This window comes from Salvelinus namaycush, chromosome 5 (assembly GCF_016432855.1).
Source record: "Salvelinus namaycush isolate Seneca chromosome 5, SaNama_1.0, whole genome shotgun sequence".
Classification (NCBI taxonomy): domain Eukaryota; kingdom Metazoa; phylum Chordata; class Actinopteri; order Salmoniformes; family Salmonidae; genus Salvelinus; species Salvelinus namaycush.
This window is the reverse complement of record NC_052311.1, coordinates 51,141,081-51,166,860: the sequence shown is the minus strand read 5'-3', so window position 1 is coordinate 51,166,860 and position 25,780 is coordinate 51,141,081. Positions and strand designations below refer to the sequence as shown.

Here is a 25,780-nt window from a genome sequence, read left to right as displayed (position 1 = left end):
AAACTGCACTGACAGAGCAGTTTGGCTGCTGGATTATGGCATGATTGTTACGAGCACTACAGGCCATGTGACTATCAGGCAGCCTATGAGGTCATGGGGCAGTCAGTTCTCAGCTCCCCGAGAAGACTGTCGCCACCACCTAGCAAGCTCCCTCTAAACACCATGGTAAATAGTCATTCCCCTCTGAAGCCATGAGGACTTTTTCCAACAAGCCAAATAAGAGACAGATTTTAGGCAATATGGTATTTATATATTTCAATTCAGAGAAAATTAGTATCCAATGATGATATGCTGTATTACATTCAGGTTTAAGCCCTTAAAACTTTTAAAACGAGAATTTAAATGGCAACAGAAAAAAAATATTCTTAAAGACAACAAAAAACACCACCCGAGAGCAATGGAGAGAACTTAAATTCCATGAGACTTGAGGTTAACAAACCAAACCAGATAAGCAGGCAAAGAAAACAAACTCAAAAAAGTATGGTATGCGCCCTTTCAGAAATCTCACATTGTTCCTTCAGTTCTGTGTTCAGACATAATTTTTGCTTAACGGGTGTACAATGTTAATTCTCAGGTTGTGTAGGTACCCCTAGCTCACTCTCCTGAGGTGATGTCAGACAGGAAATCCAGTCCTGTCAGTCTATGGTCTCAGCGGCAATGTAGCTCTTGTTTACGACCTCTCTCTAGAGAAAGGGAGTAAAGTGCAGGTGTTGAATCCGGTCCATACATGAAGGTGAGACGAGCACAAGAGACCTGAAACAGCGGCATTTGTATAACTACATAACTATACTGTACAAAACAAACCCCAAACACTATACAAATATACAAAATCAACAGAAGTCATTTCAAAATATTCCTTAAGTGAGGTGAAAGATGAAAAAAAAGTGTTGATTAAGGAAACTACAGATTATGGTAGGATTTGCATTAATATAGATGTGCCCAATATCTGTTTGTTGTTTGAGTATGATGATAAACCTTCAATAGAGTGAGGGATGTAGTATTTTGAGCATCTGCAACAATACAACCTGATAATCAGAGACAATGGGGTAGGAGATTTGTCTCATGTCTTATTGCTTGCCAAAGAGATGGACTTTTATAGGGCTCTACAGTTACTTCTTAGAGAAGCTAAAAAAAAAAGAAAAAAAGGAAAGAAATGATCCCTTTTGTCAGTTCTGTCACTCAAATACACACATCTCAGGATAAACGTTCCATATTACACTGAGACTGCAAATTAGTTCAAGTCTTTGCCACCTGTGAGCCTGACTGCTTAGGTGTAAAAACAAGTTGCTTTAAAAAAGGAGAGAAAGGATTCCCATGGAAACACAGGAAGATAAACTGTGCCCAGACTGAAAGTGATTGAATTAGATCTGTCTGTCCCAGAGTGTAAAACCTGAAATGGTTAGTGCATTTCCCATTCGCTTCACAGCGTGAAAAAGTGATGGTGGTTGCGGGTAGGTCATTATTAGTCCTCCAACAAGCCGTTCACATGTCAGTGTCAGCTGACACAGAATGGCCATACCTTATAGGGAAGCTCAGTTGGAAGAGGGACACGGGGGGGGGGAAGGGGGGGGGGACAGTCTTGGTTCCTCAGAGAAGTCGATGGTAGACACTTCCTGTAGAGTTCCTGTACGTTATGCAATGATTTCCCGTTCTCTGTTCAGGCAAGTTCAGTTCAGCTTTATTTTCTGACAGGTCAGGATACCCTGGAACTTTGAGGGCAGGTTAGGAAGCAGTCACATACTGAGGAGACCACAGTAAGACAATGGGCTGATTTCCTGATCATCACAGGTCGAGTTTCTGCTCTCACAGCACTCTAGAGGCACTCAGTGGAGACTCCAGCCAGAAACTTGCCAAATACTCTAGACGAACCAAAACCTAACACAAAACTATCTCCAACACTGGACAGTACTCTATAAAGCTTCTCCCTACAGCCATTCAGCTTAGGGTTATACCGACAGAACACAGCCTCAAAACAGAAGTTACAGTACTAGGGTCTACTCTGATGCAATATCTCATTAAAACAGGCCTGCCCAGACAACTCACTTAATCAGAAGGCACTGTGTGAAAATTAAGGTCTGTGTGAGGTACATTTTTGGGATGATTGAATATTTGCATTTCAAATACATGCTATTACAAGCTAAGCTGTGTAGAAAAACTCTTCAACTTCAAAACTGAACGTTGGCCACCACTGTATGCTAAGACATACACACCTAGAGGAGCTTCACCATACAATCATAAAGCTTTAGCTGATTTGTCATAAGCAAATAACTACAAAAGAGAGATCAACAGATCAGGCTGTTTATGTTTCTGGCTTTGATACTGTAATCCTTTGAGAGGTTAGTGAAGGAGGGGTTATTTAGGCTAGAAAATACTGAAGCAGCTATAAACCTAGAAAAAAAAGCACCTATAGGTATTTTACCTGAAATATTTAAATGGGTAGGTTGACCATGTGAAGTGTGACTGAATGCTAATCTCTTCTCCCTGCAGAAATATCCGCATTGAGGCATGTACCTCTTAAGGTTCATCTGTTAAAAAATAAAAAAGGGAAATGAAATCAAGAATATAATAGAAGAGGATGACATTAGCAGAGAGGACAATGAGAGGTGCTACATTACTCCTAGCATCATTCTCTCCTGTCGTGAGGTCCACTGTTTAATGGAGAACAAAGAGGATGACTGTGGAGCACGCCATACAGGAAGCAGCCATACTACAAATAGTGTGTGGGATATTTTTACCGAACTTACTACAATTCCCATCAGGCATTTCACTATATTATCGTTAAAAAGCATTTATTTCAGCTAGAAGAAAAATATTACTTTTCTTCAAAACACTGCTGTGCGGAGAAAAAAATGATAATTATAAGTGGAATATTGCTAATTGATTACTAAAAGGGGAAGATGGAAGGCTGTCAGGAGGGCCTTCCTCAGTCACTGCTGTCCTCCTCATCTTCGTCGTCCGACACGTTGTTGTACTTCGACCCTGACCGGCTGTAGGAGTCCGAGCGTGGGTCTAAGCCCGTCCCCCCTCCTGCGGAGGCCAGCTGCAGGTAACAGAACTCACACACACGCACCGGCTTGGACGACTGGCTGGGCAGCAGGAATTTCTTGTCAGAGCATGGGCCGCAAACCACATAGCCGCACTTGCGGCAATGGTGGCGGCGGCTGAGGGGCGTGAACTTGATCTTCTGGCAGCGCATGCAGAGGGTGGCCTCCGAGTCTGGTATCCAGACGGCTGCGTGCTCGCCAGTCGGCGCCTTGCCGCTCTTCTCCAACAGGTCACCCACGCACTTGCTGATGTGGCTCATCCACTCTGACTTCTCGGTAGCGGTGGCGGCGTAGACAGCGAAGGACTTGGTGGGTGTCTTGATGAGCCAGCCGTTCCGCAGGTCGCCCTCATCAGCCACCGTGTTGATGGTGACGCTCTCCAGCGGGATGATGTGCTGCTTGTTGTACTTCTTCTTCTGGATGACAATGTTGCCGTACACCAGGATGTCGTTGAACAGGAAGAACTGGCGCGCCTTGGGCTTCTTGCGACACAGCTTGGTGAGCACACCCTCACCGATGAGTACGCGGCCCGGTATGACCAGTGGCTGGCCCGCTGCGCCGAAGCAACCCTCGACTACCTGGATCCGCTTGGAGTTGGCCTCGCTGTTCGCCAGCCGGTCCACCATCTTAGCCTCGCCTGGATCAAAAAGAGAGAGGAGGGAGAGAGAGAAAACTATTGTATTTTAATGTTTTGCAAATAGCCCTTCAAAGCTGTGATACAAAGATTGAAAGTGGGAAAAAAAGTGTCATCCAACTAATTGTATTTTAAGAATATGAAAAGCGATATAGGAAATATGTCAGGCAATACAGACGAATTTCAATTGACATTTCAACAAAAATGTCCATGGACTAGGCCTGAAGTCTCATTCACTTAGCTGCTTTATTAACTTAAAAGATAAGCTCACTCAAAAAGGAGGATTTTTTATTGGACATCCTACTCCAAAATACATTAACATGTAATTATGTTATCGTCCTTTAAAACGTTTCTGAAAATCGAGGACAGTTTCATTTTCTCTCTTGATCTCAATGACACCACCAGACCATTCTATATTAACCCAAAAAGTAATCTTAGCTAACAATTATCACATACAGCTATTATTAAGGTTGGCTAAAAGATAGTTAGAGTCCGCAACATTGTATTTGTCCCATTACGGCAACTGTGAGAGCATGGGCAGCGCCATTGATGCCATCTCCATTTTGAAGTAGTCAAATGTTCTTCCTATACTACTCCTATGAGTTGGTAAACAAAGTGAAAGGGTGCATACTGCCACCTGAAGTGTGCTGTTTGAACAGGTATACATTACTGACACCTGCAGTAATGGAATGTTTTCACACAAGTATAATTCACTGACTGATCCCTCCTGATGACCTGGATGGAATTATGTGATCCTTCCTTTACTCATGAGAAGTCCCACCCTGCTAACTACTTCAAAATGGTGAAAGTCCTCAATAGCGCTGCCCATGCTAAAACGGGCTCTTGGGCTCTCGAATCCTCTCTCTCTATGGGTTGGCTACACTTCCAGGATTTCAAGTTACCTTGGAGGTTCTCGGGCGAGCTGCTGAAAATCTGAGGAAGATATGCAACTTGTTGTAACTTGTCACTCTGATCTTAAAAGTGCGTCTCGGCAGAAATCTGTATTTTATTTGTATTTCTTTTTTCAGTGGCAGCACCGCTGCTAAATTAATATAGGGGAAACACTGCTTCAAGGAACACACACACAAACACACAGAGAAGCAAATGCTTAGTATTAATAACTCCCATCGTCCGCAAAAAAGAACCTGGACAGCCATTTTAATGAAGGTTGACAGCTGCAGAATAATGGTGTCCACAGAAGATGGGTGTTAAAATCAGAAAGAGTTTAATATGGGTCTTTAAGGGATGGTTCACTGAAATTACTTAATTATGCCCTGTAAGCAGTCGATGGAGAAGGTATGACAATCCATACTTTGGTTTAGTTTGTCTGGCACGGTTTCCAAATGATAACGTTTTAGCATTTTTGGCACAAATCCCATTCAAGTCATGGGACCGATAGCTTTTTCCCCCCACGCATCATATCCAAATCATCTGAAAGTATCTTGATTGTAAAGCTCAATAAAGTCACTTATTGATGCTATGAACATGAAGCACAAAAAATGCTAATATCAGTCCCATGACTTGGAAAATGTTGAAACAGAAACTAAACCAAAGCACCCTCCAAACTCGTCATCAAGCTCGAGACCCTGGGTCTCGACCCCGCCCTGTGCAACTGGGTCCTGGACTTCCTGACGGGCCGCCCCCAGGTGGTGAGGGTAGGTAACAACATCTCCACCCCGCTGATCCTCAACACTGGGGCCCCACAAGGGTGCGTTCTGAGCCCTCTCCTGTACTCCCTGTTCACCCACGACTGCATGGCCATGCACGCCTCCAACTCAATCATCAAGTTTGCAGACGACACTACAGTGGTAGGCTTGATTACCAACAACGACGAGACGGCCTACAGGGAGGAGGTGAGGGCCCTCGGAGTGTGGTGTCAGGAAAATAACCTCACACTCAACGTCAACAAAACAAAGGAGATGATTGTGGACTTCAGGAAACAGCAGAGGGAGCACCCCCCTATCCACATCGACGGGACAGTAGTGGAGAAGGTGGAAAGTTAAGTTCCTCGGTGTACACATCACGGACAAACTGAAATGGTCCACCCACACAGACAGCGTTGTGAAGAAGGCGCAGCAGCGCCTCTTCAACCTCAGGAGGCTGAAGAAATTCGGCTTGTCACCAAAAGCACTCACAAACTTCTACAGATGCACAATCGAGAGCATCCTGTCGGGCTGTATCACCGCCTGGTACGGCAACTGCTCCGCCCACAACCGTAAGGCTCTCCAGAGGGTAGTGAGGTCTGCACAACGCATCACCGGGGGCAAACTACCTGCCCTCCAGGACACCTACACCACCCGATGTCACAGGAAGGCCATAAAGATCATCAAGGACAACAACCACCCGAGCCACTGCCTGTTCACCCCGCTATCATCCAGAAGGCGAGGTCAGTACAGGTGCATCAAAGCAGGGACCGAGAGACTGAAAAACAGCTTCTATCTCAAGGCCATCAGACTGTTAAACAGCCACCACTAACATTTAGTGGCCGCTGCCAACATACTGACTCAACTCCAGCCACTTTAATAATGGGAATTGATGGAAATTATGTAAAAATGTATCACTAGCCACTTTAAACAATGCCATTTAATATAATGTTTAAATACCCTACATTACTCATCTCATATGTTTATGTATATACTGTACTCTATATCATCTACTGCATCTTGCCATCTTTATGTAATACATGTATCACTAGCCACTTTAAACTATGCCACTTTATGTTTACATATCCTACATTACTCATCTCATATGTAGACTGTACACTATACCATCTACTGCATCTTGCCTATGCCGTTCTGTACCATCACTCATTCATATATCTTTATGTACATATTATTTATCCCTTTACACTTGTGTGTATAAGGTAGTAGTTGTGGAATTGTTAGGTTAGATTACTTGTTGGTTATTACTGCATTGTCGCTACACTCGCATTAACATCTGCTAACCATGTGTATGTGACAAATAAAATTTGATTTGATTTCATACCTTGTCTATAGACCGCTTACAGAGTAAGGAAACCAATATGTCATTTGGGTGAACTATCCCTTTAATGTACCAGTAGAGAATTTCACTGTGACATTATATTCTAACAGGTTCTGATGCACCAGTAGAGAATTGCACTGTGACATTATATTCTAACAGGTTCTGACGTACCAGTAGAAAAACCAAGCTGCTCCTATCTAACTTTCCTAACGATGACAATCTCTGTTACTCGCTTGCCTCCTTAACCTCGCTCTCTGCCCAGAAGACACCATCTGTCTTTCCCAATCTAATTCCCTCACTCTCTCTATCCTTAGGGAACTTCCATCTGCAGCTTCACAGAACCATGGCATGAAACCAGAAAGCCCCTTTTGCCCAGGAACACTAAGGTAAACTGCCTAAATGACTACCGACCCGTAGCATTCATGTCTGTAGCCATGAAGTGCTTTGAAAGGCTGGTCATGGCTCACATTAACACCATTATCCCAGAAACCCTAGACCCACTCCAATTTGCATACCGCCTCAGATCCACAGATGATGCAATCTCTATTGCACTCCACAGTGCTCTTTCCCACCTGGACAAAAGGAACACCTACATGAGAATGCTATTCATTGTAGTGGAGCATGTTGAGAGCTTCAAGTTCCTTAATGTCCACATTACCAACAAACTTCCATGGTCCAAACACACCAAGACAGTCGTGAAGAGGGCACGACAAAGCCTATTCCCCCTCAGGAGACTGAAAAGATTTGGCATGAGTCCTCAGATCCTAAAAAAGTTATACAGCTGCACCATCGAGAGCATCCTGACGGGTTGCATCACTGCCTGGTATGTCAACTGCTCAGCCTCCGACCGCAAGGCACTACAGAGGGTAGTGCGTATGGCTCAGTACATCACCGAGGTCAAGCTTCCTGCAATCCAGGACCTCTATACCAGGCAGGGTCAGAGGAAGGCCCTAAAAATTGTCAAAGACTCCAGCTACCCTAGTCATAGATGTCCTCTCTGCTACCGCACGGCACGCAGTACCAGAGCGCCAAGTCTAGGTCTAAAAGACTTCTTAACAGCTTCTACCCCCAAGCCATAAGAACAGCTAGTCAAAAGTCTACCCCCCGCTACTCTATGGTTATTATCTATGCATAGTCACTTTAACTCTACCTACATGTACATATTACCTCAATTAACCTGTGCCTCCGCACATTGACTCTGTACCGGTACCCCCTGTATGTAGCCTCGCTACTGTTATTTTATACCTCTCTTTTTTTGTTGGTTAAGGGCTTGTAAATAAGCATTTCACTGTAAGGTCTACACCTGTTGTATTCGGCGCAAGTTACAAATAAAATACTACCCTCATCTCTCCCACTCTTTGGAGTGAATCCAAAACTAGCAAAGCAAACACAGAAGTTTATCTGCTTTGACCCAACTTCCAGCAAAGGCACTGAGCAGGAGCTTGTAATTGTACATTCATATAGGTCAAAGGTAATTGATGAGAAAGACGATGGGCTGTGTTTGCCCTGTGGGCCTGGGGATGGTACCCTGCAAAAGGGACAGACTTCAGTTGTTTGAACTGGTGATGCACATGCGTCTGATGCATACGATACTATAGGCACATTGAGTGATCAAAAATAATCTCAAATAAAGCCTACAGATTACATACAAAGTCTACTCAACTAGGCCATCTCTTGATGTTGATACCGAGACAAATTCAAACTTAGGTACACACCTCTGGCAGATCTCTAATATGGAGTGGATCATAGCAACGCAATGCCACTCCAGGCCTGGCCCCACTGTTGCTGCTCTGGGATTGTGCTAATTAGCAGCAGAAGCTAACACTAACATAAGCACTGGGACCAGGCTACAGGCAGGGAGGGCACACAGGCTCACAGTTATCTGTGCATTAGCCACCTAGCCCAGAGAGCTAACACTATTGACGACAGGTGATATGGAGCCATGGAGTATAGGGCCTTGTGTGCCCCTGCCTGGAGTGGATATTGTTTAGAGACATATTAACCCTGTTAGTGAGGCCTCTGCCTACTGCCATGACGACAGGCTTCAGCTGCAGTCAAGAGGAAGATGAGATCTAGAGCCGGGCCTGAGAAAAAAAAGAAGAAAAAAAAGAGATGAAGGATTGTGTCAGGGAAATGAATCATAGGGAGTTAGGTTAAGAGGAAGATACAAGGCTGCTTGGTCTCTTCATTGGTACTTAATGCCCAACAGAAAGAGAGAAGGCCTAAACCTTTCAACACGTCCGATTACAACAGATGATCTTGATCACGTTACATTGTCAAAAAATGTTTCAATACTTTGCGGTGGTGAGGCTGCATGGAGGCATCGATTCAAACACCTACATGTAAATGGCAAAGGCATACGAAGACACTGACATTCAGCATTTAGGCGTGACGTTCTGCGCCCACCAGGTTAGGCGTGGTCGTTTTCATCTGAAGGGCCCAACATGTTGGGACAAAACCAACTGCCAATCCTGGTTGTGACCGTGTGAACTACTGTGACTCACCTCTGCTTTGCAAAGTTAAACACAGAGTAGAGGGAGGCCTATGCCATTTCAGAGAAAAGTGCTTCAGAGTGAGGCTATAGATTTTGCATTAACTTTATACAGTAACAGGCCTAACGTGTCTTAGGCCTATAGTACATGTACTGCTTCAGTGGATTCAATAGATTTAGTTCCGAAGAAGCAGATTCCAGCTCTCACACAGCTCTCATCCAAAATAACAGCAGAATGACCTCAGTCTCACTTTCACACCGCCTCCTCTTCAGTGTGACACGCAGTAAACAGATGGGGAAGACAGAAAAACATCTCATGTCCTTTCAGCTTAGCTCAGGTCATACACCACCTTCAGCTCAACGGGTCAACCAGTGCACTGCCTGAAAGAGTAAGCACATGCTGACTGAATTAATTTAGACCTTTTAATACTATGCATGTGCTTGTGCGTGCATGTACTTCTGCTGTCAAATAGGTTAGGGTACACAGGGTCCACTACCTAGTATCGAGTAATCTCAGAAATCCATAACTAAAATCCCACGCAATTGCATCAGATGCTTGATTAAGTTCTGGGGGCAGACTTGCTAGAAAAGATACTAGAACGAGGAGGGGAAGCAGAGCTGTAGCTCCACCCCCTCTCCTTGCAGGCTACAGGCAAGTTTATGGGCCAAATGTCCCCTCCCCTCTGAAATGTTAAAGATGTGCACACCTGTGAAATCGTGATTTGTCCAAATGATACGTGACAAAAGAAAATATGTACTGGAACAGGGTAATTAGTCATCGAATCAAACACATGCGTATGTCCACAAAAGATTTAGTACTGTTATTAATAATGACAGATAAAAAAGACTTGATTTCAAGAGTAATAACAACAAAAAACAAAAACTTTGCAAAAGAACTACCAAGCCAAAACACATACAGGATAACCACCTCCTCACACAAATCTGGACTCCGGTCAGATACCACGCAACAGGTAGCAACAACAACACTTGGGAGTGTTTTAGTTGGTCATTTGCTGATTGGTTGCTCTTGTGCCTCTTGTCTCTGAGTGGACGTACAGGTTGCCAAGTTGACAGGTGGGAGAAGGTTGCCAGGTAGCAGAGGGTAGCAAGGTGGTGAATACACCTCTATCCCAGCACCAGGTATACTATGGGCTTCCCCATCACCAGCTGGTCCTTTCAGAACCTCATAAGCTTTCCCTCCGCCATCAGCGACACCAGATCTCGGACAGGTTGGGAAAAAGGACAACCTTTTACAGCGCACTACTCATAGTTTTGGATGCTGGAGTAACAGGACGAAAGACTTAATTTTGAATGGCAGGGTTAGCTGACGCCGACACTTGTTGCTATAGCCTACCTCAGGTTACGGGAGAAGCAGTAGCTAAAGATAAACCCATGATTAATAGATTACGAGCTCTGTCCTCGCTCTTTCAGGTTTATTTTTCTAGCCATTTTGCCCAGAATCAGATTGAAGTTGTGAAAATACACCCAACATTATGCAGACATGAAAATAGGACTACTTCAGAAAGTCAACACTCATGATGTTAGTTCTTCTTCTCCCCACAACATTTTCTATGTTAGGTTTATATGAGTTTGTGGGGAGGGCCCAATGAACACAGTTGCCACCCTACATCTTTCTGAGGCAACATGAAGGCCAATAATGCTAAAATTTTCCATAGGTAGGAGGGCATCCAAGCTACACATGGTGTAATGGTCATTATAAACTAATGGTATAGGAGGAGACACTGCCAATAAACAGCAGCTTTAAAAAGGCCTGGCTCTCATAATGAATGGTTCTTTGCCCTTTCCTTCCTGTAACGTTGAACAGAAGAGGCACTGCATGCAAAACAGTCTTCTTTCAGTCTCAAATTGGGAGACAGTGCATCTAAAAATAATCCAAGGTTTCCCCAGATGGGTCGCCATTGCAAAACAATTGTCTTCATGAAGCAGATGGAGGGAGGCAGCAGGGGACATTGAACCTTTCTCCTCAGTGCTGGGCTCCAACATTACTTAGCCTAACTAACTAACTTTCAATACTCTTTGAGGACCACTGAGTCTGAAATATACCGGCCCACGTCTCATGAACTCTGGCAAGACAGAAGTGACTCAGATACCAAGAGAATGAAAGTGTCAGAAGGAAGAAAAGGAGAAAGAGGAATTTGTATGCTCTAACCCAAACAGAAACCTCCAAAACAAGAAAATCGATTAAGATGGTTCGGTTGTTGACAAGGATGCTGCTGCTTTTGCATATGAGAGGTCAGACAGGCAGAAACTGCTTCGCCAATAGAAATCCCCGATCACGCTAGTAGGCGACGTCATGGCAACGTTGGCTAGCTAAGCTCATGCGTAGAAACACGTCAGCGGGTCTAACGGTCGTCTGGTGCACAACTGCACATGTCCAGGCCGTCAAAGCAAAGGCACTCCTTCGATATAAAGTTGTTTTTGACGAAAATGAAAACGTGTTCGTTTGTCACTTTAACGAGGTTGGCGTAATAACACGTTCAACTACTTATTAAGACTTCTCAAACCCCGGCCTGCTTAGTCCATTTCGCAAACGTTCCTGGAAGCCTCACAATGTTGCGCCTCTGGGTTTAGAAACAATTGTGGCGTGGTAGCTTAATTAACAACATCACTGTTGGGGGGGCTCATGTTTTTGGTGTATGCACAGTTTGTTTGCCACAGCCTCCTCCTACAGAGGAAGTAATTACCTTGCACACATTCATCTTAAGAGAAGAGCATCAAGTTATTTTTACACCTTTCACCAAAACACGAATTCATGACCTTAAAGCAGAAACCAGCAGTTAAAACAATAATAAAGCGACCTCCTCACCAGTTTCAGTAAAAAGTTAAGGGATGGGGCTTGAGAAATGTAACCACTCTCAAATTCATAGAGCTATGGATGCAAGGATTCACCATCCATGATGTTAAAATTATAGTTTTAACCATGATATAGGGTTTGCATTTACTTTGTTGACAAAGATTGGGAGTAAAACATGTTTATATTTGGGGTTATGATGCAGCACGACAGTTGAACTTAGGTCATAAGGCATTTATAAATTATATTCTTCAAGACTCAAATGGGTACATATAATTAATTTACACTGACTGTACAAAACATTAAGAACACCTGCTTTTTCCATGACAGACTGACCAGGTGAATCCAGTTGAAATCTATGATCCCTGATTGATGTCACTTCAAAATCTGTGTAGATGAAGGGGAAGAGATGGGTTAAAGGATTTTTATGCCTTCAGACAATTGAGACGTGAATTGTGTATGTGCCATTCAGAGGGTGAATAGGCAAGACAAAAGTTTGAAGTGCCTTTGAACGGAGTATGGTAGTAGGTGCCAGGTGCACCGGTTTGTGTCACGAACTGCAACACAGCTGGGTTTTCCAATAGTTTCCTGTGTGTATCAAGAATGGTTCACCACCAAAAGGACATCAAGCCAACTTGACAACTGTGGAAAATATTGGTGTCAACACAGCATAGCATCCCTGCGGAACGCTTTCGACACCTTGTAGAATACATGTTCTGAGGGCAAAATTGAGGCTGCTCTGAGGGCAAAAAAAAAGTGGGGGGGTGCAACTCAATATTAGGAAGGTGTTCTTAATGTTTTGTACACTCAGTGTATAAGTCTCAAATGGATGTAGAAACTGCTGATTGCCCCTTTAATTGAAGGAAGCATTGCATTGGATGAAAGACGGAGGATAGCATAATTCAACCAGACAGGAAGAGAAGATCCGCCTCAAGCATTTCAGCTATTAAAGTGAAAGTATGACTGCCAAGCTCATGATTCACTACACCTTAGACCATGTAGCACAGGTTGTATGAGGATAAGCACACCCTCACTGTATATGTGACACATTTTACTTCACCACCACTAGCAGGTGTTTATGTAAGCTGACGTACAGTACAGCTATAGGCCTATGCCTCCTCAATGAGAATGAATGTCACCAGTGACCAGACACCTCCAAAAGAATTTGGGCTACTACTTCACTACACCCAACTCTCTGCTCTTCCTTCTCCTCCAATCCAAATCTCCTCATATCGTGCTGAGGTGATTCTACTAGCATCACTGCTTTTTGGTAACAGTAGTAGACTAAATTTCACAGAGTTGTTCCATTTGGTATCTAATTCTGCTCATTTTAAGGATGGCAGGAAGTCCAAGAACCACGAGCTGATGCCCGCTCCACAGCCAGCCCCAATCACCAAGGGCAGAACTTACCAGACAGCCAGAAAAAATATGTTGAGTCCTTGGGACTGACAAGTACCGCTGCACTGTAGTGTAGCACAGTACACCGAACTTTCAGTACTTTTTCAATAATAGAACATGAAAAACAGTTTGTTACTTTCGGTACTTCTGTCATTGTCAAATGTGCCTCACATCGTCTACTGATTGAGAGAGGATCAAGTATGTCTATCAGGGCAGCCGATGTCCCCTTATAACGGGAGAGCACCGTGCCTGCTCCACTTACTCTTTGCTAGCCTGGCCTGAGGAACCACTGCACTCATTAGCATTACAGGCTAGAACACTTGCAAGAAGATACCAGTAGCTTCTGAGTGGCACAGCGGTCTTAGGCACTGCATCTCAGTGCTAGAGGCATCACTACAGACCCTGGTTCAATTCCAGGCTGTATAACATCCGGCCATGATTGGGAGTCCCATAGGGCGGCGCACAATTGGCCCAGCGTCGTCCGGGTTAGGGTTTGGCCCGGGGTAGGTCATCATTGTAAATAAGAATTTGTTCTTAACTGACTTGCCTAGTTTAATAAATACAAATTATAGGCCAACTTTCCTTGCTAGCTGAAGCAAATATCAATTCACTTCCCTAGTAACATGCTTCTGATAATATGTAAACGTTAAGGCAAAATATTGCTGATTTCAAAGCTGATTGACACCAAAAACTTTACATTTTCATCGTCTCCCCCGATTCACATATCATCTTTTCTCTAGCCTCGAACTGACTGTGTGTGAATGAAGTCAAGGGTCTTAAGAGACTGCGCACACTTTTATACAAATAAAAAGCAGCAAATGTTGATCAGTATAATAAAATAAGTAAAATGTTTTTCATCTGTAGCCGCATGGAAATCAGCCAAAACAAGCTCAATAACTCATTGCATTAAATATGAATATTGAATATGCATTAACCTGTACCGTGGATAGGCCTAGGTTACATCTTGATTTACCCAGTCTATCAATAGACTAAAGCCCTCAAATTCAACTCTGGACCTTGAAGCCAGTTCCATTGCTTTTCCCCCCTCTAACCAGGGACTGATTTAGACCTGGGACACCAGGTGTGTGCAATTAATGATCAAGTATAACAGAAAGCCAGCAGGCTCTGGACCTCGTAGGGTAAGAGCTGAATACCCCTGGGAATAGAGATTTACTAGGGATCTAAACACGCATTGGTCCCCGGTTCAAATGTTTAAGATATGACTACATCGGTTGGAGGGACCCCAAACCAACCGGTCAGAAGATCCATTAAAACGTTGATCATATGCTGTTACTTTCTTCTTAACTTCCGAAAATACCTCATCTTGTGACAACTGATGTCTCCTCTCCTTCAGTGTCGAGCATGTAACTGTGTTGATAATCATTGATCAACAAGTCATTTTGCATGCCGAACAACCAGAGCTGGGGCAGTAAACCGAAAATGATCGACGCCGACCATACCAATCACTTATCGCAGGCATTTCGCTGATATCGTTCATTACGATAAGTAGCCTATACTAGAGAAATGTGAGGTTTACCAATATAGGTGATCGCTAATGGAACAATTGATGGCTGCAACCATAAAACTAGTAGCTGTAGTTTAAAGTTAGAAAAATAACAACTTGTGCACATTCATGTTTGAACTGTATTGTTGTATTTATCGCATCAATACAGGCAATTTATGTCATTATGGATTACCAACAACCCCAGGCAATATCAATAGATTAATCAAACTGTGTACACTGCGTCCCGCGAGGCCACACGTCGCCTCCCGCATTCAAATGTTTGTAAAATGGCTTGTGCAATATTAGGCTTTATTAGTTGATTGTCAACCAATGTAATTTGCTAGGTTATTGTTATCAAATGCGCTGTTGAAAATTGTGTTTTACCGGAATAAAGTAGCCTAAGCTACCACCTGAGATAGTCAGCAGGTTGGCTATAGCCAGATGAGTTATAGCCAACCTGCTGCCTATAGCCAACCTGCTGATTGGGGCTTAGGCTACATTAGATTTGATTTTGATTGTTCAGGTTCACCATCAGCAACAGTTTTGATAGTTTTCTTTAAACAAAATCAGTGTATATGGTCATTTTTAGATATGATATTATAAACTTTATCCTGTATAAGCGATGTTTGCAATAATTTTTGCTACCCGCACTGCATGGGCAAAGCGGGGGGAGATATATATAGATTTTAAGTTATCAAAAAAGGTCTAAACCATTCAATTGAGACAGGGCTGAAATCCAAAGTTGTGCTATATATTCATTGGCTATGTCATAGCTAATTTGTAACGATGAATATTGATACATTACTAGGTCAAACACTTTGAATTTGCAAAAATGACAAATTAATTAGTGGGTGATGGGGATTTCAGATCTAAAGTTTAGGGACAAAAAGCAAACATTATCCCCATTGGGGTGGTAGATGCCGAGTCATCCTTATGGCTCAGCTCAGGTGCCGACATAAACCATAGACACAGTGAAAGGTCAGCTCAGACAGATTCAGCTTAAAGGCACCCAGCTCAAACTCCATTAGCTGCAGATTAGAATTTAGAATGGAAAAACAAATGTGCTTATATAACAAATGTTAGTGAATCGTATCGTTCCTCTAATCAAACCAAATCGCTCCGAATCATTTAAAACCCCAAAAGTTGCACATCCCTAAGATTTACCATTCAAATAAATGATTACCTTTAGGTAGATAGTTATTTTTAACCAAAACTCAAATTGTAATGCAATGATATTGATCTCAAAAGATCTGTCTGGTTCAAGTGACATTATGTGACTTTGGCTGATATGCCTTCTTTATTTGTTGTGGTATCGAGTATCGAAGTAAAAAAATGCTGGTATCGTGACAACACTACCGCACTGTGTTATCATCAGCTTACAACAAACAACTTCAGCCTTGCAGAGGACACTCCTGGCTTACCATGAGCACAGCATGTCTACACAGAGGATTACATGATCTTAATATGAGATAAGGGGGTTGTAAATATGTTGTGTCAAGTGGCCGTTTATGTGATATTTAAACAGGTGTGCAGTGCAGCCACATTGACCTGTTGAATAGGACAGGGTTAAGTTAAGGTCAAACCCCTCACTGCAAATATAGGGAGGGTTGGTGACCTTTCAAAACAAGCCACTGGACCTAATAGCCTCTGATGATATAGTGGCATGATGGCATTCTCACTTCACATTTAGGGTACTACAGTCGATATGGTACCCTTCCCCAGATCTGTGCCTCGACTCAATCCTGTCTCGGAGCTCTACGGACAATTTCTTCGACCTTGATTTTTGCTCTGACATGTACTGTCAACTGTGGGACCTTGTATAGACAGGTGTGTGCACGCCTTCCCAAATCATGTCCAATTAATTGAATTTACCACAGGTAGACTCCAATCAAGTTGTATAAACATCTCAAGAATGATCAATGGAAACAGGATGCACCTGAGCTCAATTTTGAGTCTCATTGCAAAGGGTGTCAATACTTATGTAAATAAGATTTGTTTTCTATTTTTAAAACATTTCCAAAAATTACTTAAAACCTGTTTCGCTGTCATTAAGATTGATGAGTAAAAATGTACATAATCCATTTTAGAATAAGGTTGTAATTTAACAAAATCTGGAAAAGGGGAAGGGGTCTGAATAGTTTCTGAATGCACTGTATTTGTGAAATCCCAATAGAGAATGCCAACTAAATGCTAAAAAGCGCATTGTAAACATTTTGTACAGTTTCTGACCTAAAAAAGTAACTCAAAAATACTACTCACTCATTTTTCTGCACGCACAAAACTAATATTTGCCAGCAAGGCTCTTGATCCAGGACGGGATTCTCTGCTGTTACCAAGCGAATGCTTGATTTAGGAATACGCTAACCACTTAGCTAGATAGCTAACTAGCTACTAAATTTGCACACCAAATGCACAACTGCAGACATTTAGCGCATTTTAGATTTAACATACGTTATAAAATATATCTAGCTGGCAAACATTTAGTTGTGAATTCCATACTGTAATTAGATCCCCTGGCGCATGCTGCACAACAGTGAGTGACTCACAAAGCTCCGGTCTCTCGTCGTTTTCTTGTAAACAAACACCATGTGACACGTGACTGGGGACTACCGTAAACTTCATAAGAATGTGACAGACAAACTGAAGAACGCAATGTTCTTTATCTCCTATAGTATTGCACAAGTTGACTGCAGGTATTTACTTAAAAAGTTTCTACAAATATTCAAATGTATCCCGTGGCTTTTCCAAATACGCCGGTATATACTGCCCAAGCCTAATTCATGACATGCACAATTGCTTGGGACTGTTGTGAATGTGCTCTCTAAACCAGAGCAAGAGGGCAGTCTAACCAAAGCATGTTCAATGCACTGTATTTACAGAATACCCTTATCAATCCAATAGCAAAAAGGTTTAATTTGAATTTCAGCTAACCTTTGTTATGGGACCTCTACCTTCAGGTGAAGGTGTGGAGTGGGACATTCCACTGTGTAAATTATTACAGTGAAGCCACCTGTAGATAGGCTAGATTATAACCTTGCGCAGGTGAGAGCTAAAAAAAAAAAAGAAGGACAATAAGCACTGGTTCTCGAGGGACAAAAAAATATATATATATACTCTTAAAATGGCAAATAATTATTCAGCTACTACTCTCTACTGAAAACCTTGGAGGGAAAGCTTTAGTCATTGCCATAACTTGCTGACTCAAAAGCTAGTAAAAAAAAAACATTAAGCAGAAAGGATGTTAACTTTGACTAGAGGAGGGGAATCCATCCCCCAGTGTTGTGGGGCTAGGCTATATAAAACCTCTGAATCAATTTAATGGAGCAGGCAATGGACCAAATCATTGAAAGATTGACTAAGTGACTGACTCAAATGAACTTGGCAAAAACCATTGAGGTCACCACCCATTGACTTCAGCTGCCTCTCAGGCCAAAAGTTGACACGCTATATACAGTTGAAGTCGGGAAGTTTACATACACCTTAGCCAAATACATTTAAACTCAGTTTCACAATTCCTGACATTTAATCCTAGTAAAAATGCCCTGTCTTAGGTCAGTTAGGATCACCACTTTATTTTAAGAATGTGAAATGTCAGAATAATAGTAGAGAAAATGATTTCAGCTTTTATTTATTTCATCACATCACATATACACTCAATTAGTATTTGGTAGCATTGCCTTTAAATTGTTTAACTTGGGTTAAACGTTTTGGTTAGCCTTCCACAAGCTTCACACAATAAGTTGGGTGAATTTTGGCCCATTAATCCTGACAGAGCTGGTGTAACCGAGTCAGGTTTGTAGGCCTCCTTGCTCGCACACACTTTTTCAGTTCTGCCCACACATTTTCTATGGGATTGAGGTCAGGGCTTTGTGATGGCCACTCCAATACCTTGACTTTGTTGTCCTTAAGCCATTTTGCCACAACTTTGGAAGTATGCTTGGGGTCATTGTCCATTTGGAAGACCCATTTGCAACCAAGCTTCAACTTCCTGACTGATGTCTTGAGATGTTGCTTCAATATATCTACATAAATGTTCCCTTCCTCATGATGCCTTCTATTTTGTGAAGTGCACCAGTCCCTCCTGCAGCAAAGCACCCCCACAACATGATGCTGCCACCCCCGTGCTTCACGGCTGCGATGGTGTTCTTCGGCTTGCGAGCATCCCCCTTTTTCCTCTAAATATAACGATGGTCATTATGGCCAAACAGTTCTATTTTTGTTTCATCAGACCAGAGGAGATTTCTCCAAAAAGTACCATCTTTGTCCCCATGTGCAGTTGCAAACCGTAGTCTGGCTTTTTAATGGCGGTTTTGGAGCAGTGGCGTCTTCCTTGCTGAGTGCCCTTTCAGGTTATGTCGATATAGGACTGGTTTTACTGTGGATATAGATACTTTTGTACCCGTTTCCTCCAGCATCTTCACAAGGTCCTTTCTGTTGTTCTGGGATTGATTTGCACTTTTCGCACCAAAGTACATTCATCTCTAGGAGACAGAATGCGTCTCCTTCCTGAATGATATGACGGCTGTGCAGTCCCATGGTGTTTATACTTGCGTACTATTGTTTGTACAGATGAACGTGGTACCTTCAGGTGTTTGGAAATTGCTCCAAGGATGAACCAAACATGTGGAGGTCTACAATGTTTTTCTGAGGTCTTGGCTGATTTCTTTTGATTTTCCCATGATGTCAAGCAAAGAGGCACAGAGTTTGAAGGTAGGCCTTGAAATACATCCACAGGTACACCTCCAATTGACTCAAATGATTTCAATTAGCCTATCAGAAGCTTCTAAAGCCATGACATAATTCTGGAATTTTCCAAGCTGTTTAAAGGCACAGTCAACTTAGTGTATGTAAACTTCTGACCCACTAGAATTGTGATACAGTGAACTATAAGTGAAATAATCTGTCTGTAAACAATTGTTGGAAACATTACTTGTGTCATGCACAAAGTAGATGTCCTAACCGACTTGCCAAAACTATAGTTTAACAAGAAATTTGTGGAATGGTTGAAAAGCGAGTTTTAATGACTCCAACCAAAGTGTATGTATACTTCCGACTTCAACTGTATGATCCAAGTACCTTTATGTCTCACCATAATTTTTTAGGCGATGCCTATAGGCTGACAACAGAATTTCCACCACTACAATTTGTTGAGCGTGGGAGCTTTAGTAAGTCTATGCATTAGCTCAGCCTCAGACCGCTCACAGGGTTGTAAAATCACCATGGAGATCAAGAGTCCGACTGACACGCCTCTTTCCAACCGAGTTGTAGTAGAGGTCAAAGGGCACTGTGTCATGTGGTTGATCCTTAAGCTCTCTGCTTCTATGTGGAGAAGTTGTTGTTACTCATACCACTCACTCAGAAAGCTATGATCGCTCCCTCAGCAGCAGGCAACAGCATTCACTACAGATTCATGTTTAACTTGAAAAAAGGGTAGCTGAGCTCCATATGGGGTTTGAGTATTAACACATGCTATTTTCTGATGACATGTGAATTGGCTGCTCTTCCAAACTCTTTCCAGGTTTTTGGTAGCGCTCGTTAAGCTCAACCATAGGAACAGAACCAGCGAGAGTGAGGAGTTTGGCTACACAGGAATGCACCATAACAACATCTGTTACACTCGTTCAGATGTGCTCATTCGTTCATCATATTCACTTCTGGGACATTTTAATACAAAAGGTAGCAGAGAATGGTAAAACAGTTGAGTGGTACGGCTTGGAGTTAGCCACTTTGAATAAAACTGTCTTCTAATAGTAATAAAAAACTAGGCTACTCATGGCCCATCTTGCTAACTGTTTGCTTACCTCCCATTTCGATGAAAGTGAAGTTCTAACAAGTGAAATCCTCTCACAGAAGTGAAGCTCTCAAGTTAAATCCTCTCACAGAGACATACAAAGACAATAAATCAGAAGTAAAAGGCATTGCAAAAGTGAGTCTGAATTGTGCCTTTTCAAAAACGACAGGTGGGAGGCAGGCACAACAAATGCAGAAGTGAAACGCTTACATAATGTGAAGAACCCTCCTGTTGGGACAGGAAACTATTTACCAATACATTATAGGCCTTTCTGTGACAGAACTACTTCCCGGTGAGAAAGATGAGCACAATTGACATACACTACACTGCACCAATCACTTTAGCAAGCTAAACAATATTTGTGAGCTGCTAAAGCGACTGCAACCTATTTGTTTCAGAGTGGGAAGTATTCTAGTGTATTTAATCTGCATCCATTTATAAACAGTGTCATATTGGATTAAATTGGATTACAGGAACCAGAGCAACATCCTGTACCGGTGTGGCAGAGCAGCTAGTTGCCTGAGGCTGGGAGGAGTCCTCCCGGGCAAGTCGATTGCATTTAGCCTCACCTAGGCCTAGCTCGTAGAAAACTTGTTTAACACTGTTAAGCTAAAAAAAACAAGGGACAAAACCGCTGTCAAAAGACTACTTGTAGGTGCTTCTTTGCAGATGCACATTTCATGCTTTGCCTCTGACCATGTGAAACTACGAGGGGAAAAATATGACAGCACCTGTATTCAATAGGCAATAGCCTATTGGCACACTTGCACAACCTTGTCCTTTTGCTACTCTACAGTAAAGTGAGCAGTATCAGGCACTGGGTAGTCGTGTGTGTGTGTGTAAAAGCAACAGCTAGATTGCTCGATACCTCTAATTTTAACATAATTGTACAACGCTGATGCTCTGACCAGGTTAAAAACTAGCTAGCTAATGTCGTAATCACAATTTCTTAATCATGGTCGTAGTGACTGAAAGAGTTGCATATTTTAGCCTTAGCACTACACACCAGATTCAAATCCTCAAGGCTTGATGAGTTAATCATTTGATTCAGATGTGTAGTGCTAAAGCAAAAATATGCCATAAGCAGACGCATTTAGCCAAAGCGACTTGCAGTACGCATGCATACATTTACGTAAGGTTGGTCCCGGGAATCGAACCCACTATTCTGCCGTTGGAGGTGCCATGCTCTAAAAACTGAGCAAGAAAAAAAACTAAAAAGGTGCATCCCTTTGGCTCCTCAGGACGAGGATAAAGTACATTTAATGATAGTTGAGCCGTCATTGTGATGGTGTTCTGCATTCAAGTTTCTACAAGTTTAAAATGGTGATTGTTATTTGTCATGATAGCTAGTTGGGTAGCTAGCTAAGTGAGTTGAATCTATTTATAGCCATTGTAAGCTCTCTAGCTACTTAAACACTGGATGTGGTGATAAACAACAAAACACCTAGCTATCTAAATTCTGTCTAATTAACTAGCCCAATAATGGACTAAAGGAGCCTAGCGTTAATCTCTATTGCATTCCACAGTGCCCTCTGCCACCTGGACAAGAGGAACACCTATGTGAGAACGCTGTTTATTGACTAAAGCTTAGCGTTCCAACACCATAGTGCCCTCCAAGCTCATCACTGAGCTCAGGACCCTGGGACCGAACACATCCCTCTGGATCCTGGACTTCCTGGCGGGCCGACCCCAGGTGGTGAGTATAGGCAATAACACATCCACCACGCTGGCCTTCAACACGGGGGCCCCTCGGGGGTGTGTGCTTAGTCCCCTCCTGTAGCCACACACAACACCATCATTAAGTTTACTGACGACAACGGTGGCAGGCCTGATCACAGACACCCCTTAGGCTCCTCAGGACACAGTGGTAGGCAGTGTGGTGCCAGGACAACAACCTCTCCCTAAAAGTCAGCAAGACAAAGTAGCTGATCGTGGACTACAGGAAATGGAGGGCCGACGGTGGAACCGGTCGAGAGCTTCAAGTTCCTGTGTCCACATCACTAAGGAATTATCATGGTCCAAACAGTCGTGAAGAAGGCACGACCACGCCTCGTCCCCCTCAGGAGGCTGAAAAGATTTGGCATTAGGTCCATGATGATACCAGTACCGCAAAACTCGTTAGTATTGTGGCAAGGAAACCAAACACAAAGCAGACTCAACTTCTTTAGGAAAACAGACCTAATGTTGGAAACAAACAGTCATCCAGAGCCACATTTATTTATACTGAACCAAAATATAAACACAACATGTAAAGTGTTGTTCCCATGTTCCATGAGCTGAAATAAAAACATCCCAGGACCTCCACGTCCGGCTCCTTCCACGACGAGATCGTCTGAGACCCGGACAGCTGATGAAACTGAGGAGTATTTCTGACTGTAATAAAGCCCTTTGAGGGAAAAACACATTCTGAATGGCTGCGCCCCTGCCCAGTCACATGAAATCCATAGATTAGGGCCTAATGATTTTATTTCAATTAACTGATTTCTTTATATCAACTGTAACTTAGTTAAATCATTGCATATTGCATTTATATTTTTGTTCAGTATATTTTCCAAGATATAGCACACAATATTTGATGTACAAATAGTTTGGTTTGCTTCGCGTTTTCATTTTTGACATTGAAAAAAATATTGTGGTACTGGTATCGCCACAGCCCTATTTGGCATGGGCCCTCAGAGTTCTACAGCTGCACCATTGAAAAGATCTTGAATGGTTGCACCACTTGGTATGGCACCTGCTTGGCATCCAAGTGCAAGGTGTTAATGGTTATACGTACGGCCCAGTACATCACTGGGGACAAGCTCCCTGCCATCCAGGACCTCTATACCAGGCAGTGTCAGCGGAAGTCCCTAAAACATTGTCAAAGACTCGAGCCACCCAGGTCATAGACTGTTCGCTCTGCTACTGCACAGCAAGCAACACCGATGCACCTAGTCTGGAACCAAAAGGACCCTGAACTGCTTCTACCCCCAAGCCATAAGACTGCTAAATAGTTAACCAAATGGCTACCCGGACTATCTGCATTGGCCCTTTTTGCACCAACTCTTTTGACTCATATACGCTGCTGCTACTGTTAATTATCTATCCAGTTGTATAGTAAATTTACACATACCTATATGTACACATCTACCTCAATTACCTCGTACCCCTGCACATCGACTCGGTACCCCATGTATATAGCTTAGTTATCATTACTCATTATGTATTTATTCCTCGTGTTTAAATTTTTCAATTATTTATCAATCTCTCTCTGCATTGTTGGGAAGGGCCCTTAAGAAAGCATTGATTCTATTGCAGTACGGTTCTAGAAACAGAAATCCCTCTACTTACATCTCCCAACAAAAAAATTCACAAATTAAAAATACACACTTACTGTACAATGTTTTAACCGGTTAACACAGTTACACCCGACAGTATTTTTCAGTGACAAGATGTTTGTTACACACAGGTGTCAGTGATGCAGATAGCTAATTAGCACAGGTTGTTAGTCCACTCTGTCTCCCATAAACTAGTGATGTTACGTTTAATACCGGTGCGCGGAGGCAATCGCTAAACAGTTTATTTTGAAGCAGTGTGCAGATGCTTTATCAAAGGCACGTGATCAATGACGTCCGAAGCTTCTTTTCATCTAACAAATTATTATTTGTATTTAACTAGGCAAATCAGTTAAGAACAAATTCTTATTTACAATGACGGTCTACCGGGGAACAGTGGGTTAACTGCCTTGTTCAGGGGCAGAACGACAGATTTTTACCTTGTCAGCTCAGGGATTGACCAAGCAACCTTTTGGTTACTGGCCCAACGCTCTAACCATTAGGCTACCTGGCGCCAAACACCTGATTGTTTTGGGAGAAGACACTAAGGCTACACTGTGCACGTACTATAGTGTGTGGGATGTCATCTATAATAATTTGGCTGTGCTAAATTGTTTTGACTACCAGGTGCCACTAGTGTACACAGTGTCGATCAAAGCCTCGAGTAATGAACCTATTTGACACAATTGGCTGGAAATGTGCAACGCTTCTGGAAGCTTTGTTTCCCCATCACTACTGAAATCAAGCGGTGTAACATGGAAATATGTCTCTGTGGGAACCATAACCCTATAAAAGGTGTGTGTAATTTAACCTTTGTAGAAAATTATTTCTCTATGATATGCAGTGGTGTTCAGTATTTAAGTAAAAAATACTTTAAAGTACTACGTTAGTTTTTGGGGGTATCTGTACTTTACGGTTTATATTTTTGACAACTTTTACTAAACTACATTCCTGAATAACATGTACCTTTTACTCCATACATGTTCCCTGACAACCAAAAGTACTCGTTACACTTTGACAAGAAAATGGTCCAATTGAGACATTTATCAAGAGAACATCCGTATTCATCCCTACTGTCTCTGATCTGATATTTTGGCAATTCCAATTACTTTTGATAGCTACTTAAGTATATTTAAAACCAAATACTTTGACTTTTACTCAAGTAGTATTTTACTGGGTGACTCATTTTAATTGACTCATTTTCTATTAAGGTATATTTACGTTTACTCAAGTAAGACAATTGAGTACTTTTTCCCACCTGCTGATATGAAAGATACGTTCCTTATGTTTTCAAAACCCTACCGCAAACGATGCGTTAACGTTTTAGAACAAGGGTCGGGGCTCATAAACAAAACACCCTCAGTCAGACGATACTATCGTCAATGGGCGCTAAAGTAGGTAGTTAGCTAACGACGTCTATGGTGTACTGGTTAACTAGCTAACATAGTATCGCTAGATCAACTTAGTTAGTTGCTAGCTACGCTCATTAGCCACAATGTTAATGCAAAGGCTAGCTAAATCCTCCATTCGGTCCCGTTTCCAACTTACTAGCGAACTTAGCTGCTGTGGTGTTAGCGCAGTGCAGTGGACAAGTGGTGAGTTAACGTTAGCTAGCTACAGTAGCTGTGACTATGGCTAAGAATATAACACAAATAGTGAGATATCATTCCAACAAAGCACATACCCGACTTTAACTTCGGCCAGCAATTTACAAGTAACTTGTAGCTTCGTTTTAATGAAATTCCACACTTGTCAGTCGCCCTCTACCTTGCTGTCCGCGGGTAGCGGCTCACTCGTTGCCTTGAAAGTA

At 42.5% G+C, this 25,780-nt stretch overlaps 1 protein-coding gene across 3 annotated transcripts; it reads right to left on the bottom strand.

Moving 5' to 3' along the window:
- Window positions 1–228: 228 nt before the first annotated feature.
- On the bottom strand, window positions 229–25,780 carry plekhf2 (pleckstrin homology domain containing, family F (with FYVE domain) member 2). 3 transcript variants are annotated; one of them, XM_038994400.1, is made up of 2 exons: window positions 25,655–25,780; window positions 229–3,681 (listed from the first exon to the last, which is right to left on the bottom strand). In XM_038994400.1, the coding sequence occupies exon 2, from the start codon at window positions 3,668–3,670 to the stop codon at window positions 2,924–2,926; it is 747 nt and encodes a 248-aa protein (XP_038850328.1). In that variant the 5' UTR covers window positions 3,671–3,681; window positions 25,655–25,780; the 3' UTR covers window positions 229–2,923. The 3 variants fall into 3 exon arrangements, with proteins under 3 accessions (XP_038850328.1, XP_038850326.1, XP_038850327.1); XM_038994398.1 differs by lacking the exon at window positions 25,655–25,780 and adding an exon at window positions 17,125–17,428 and having other exon boundaries at window positions 229–3,717; XM_038994399.1 differs by lacking the exon at window positions 25,655–25,780 and adding an exon at window positions 17,125–17,428.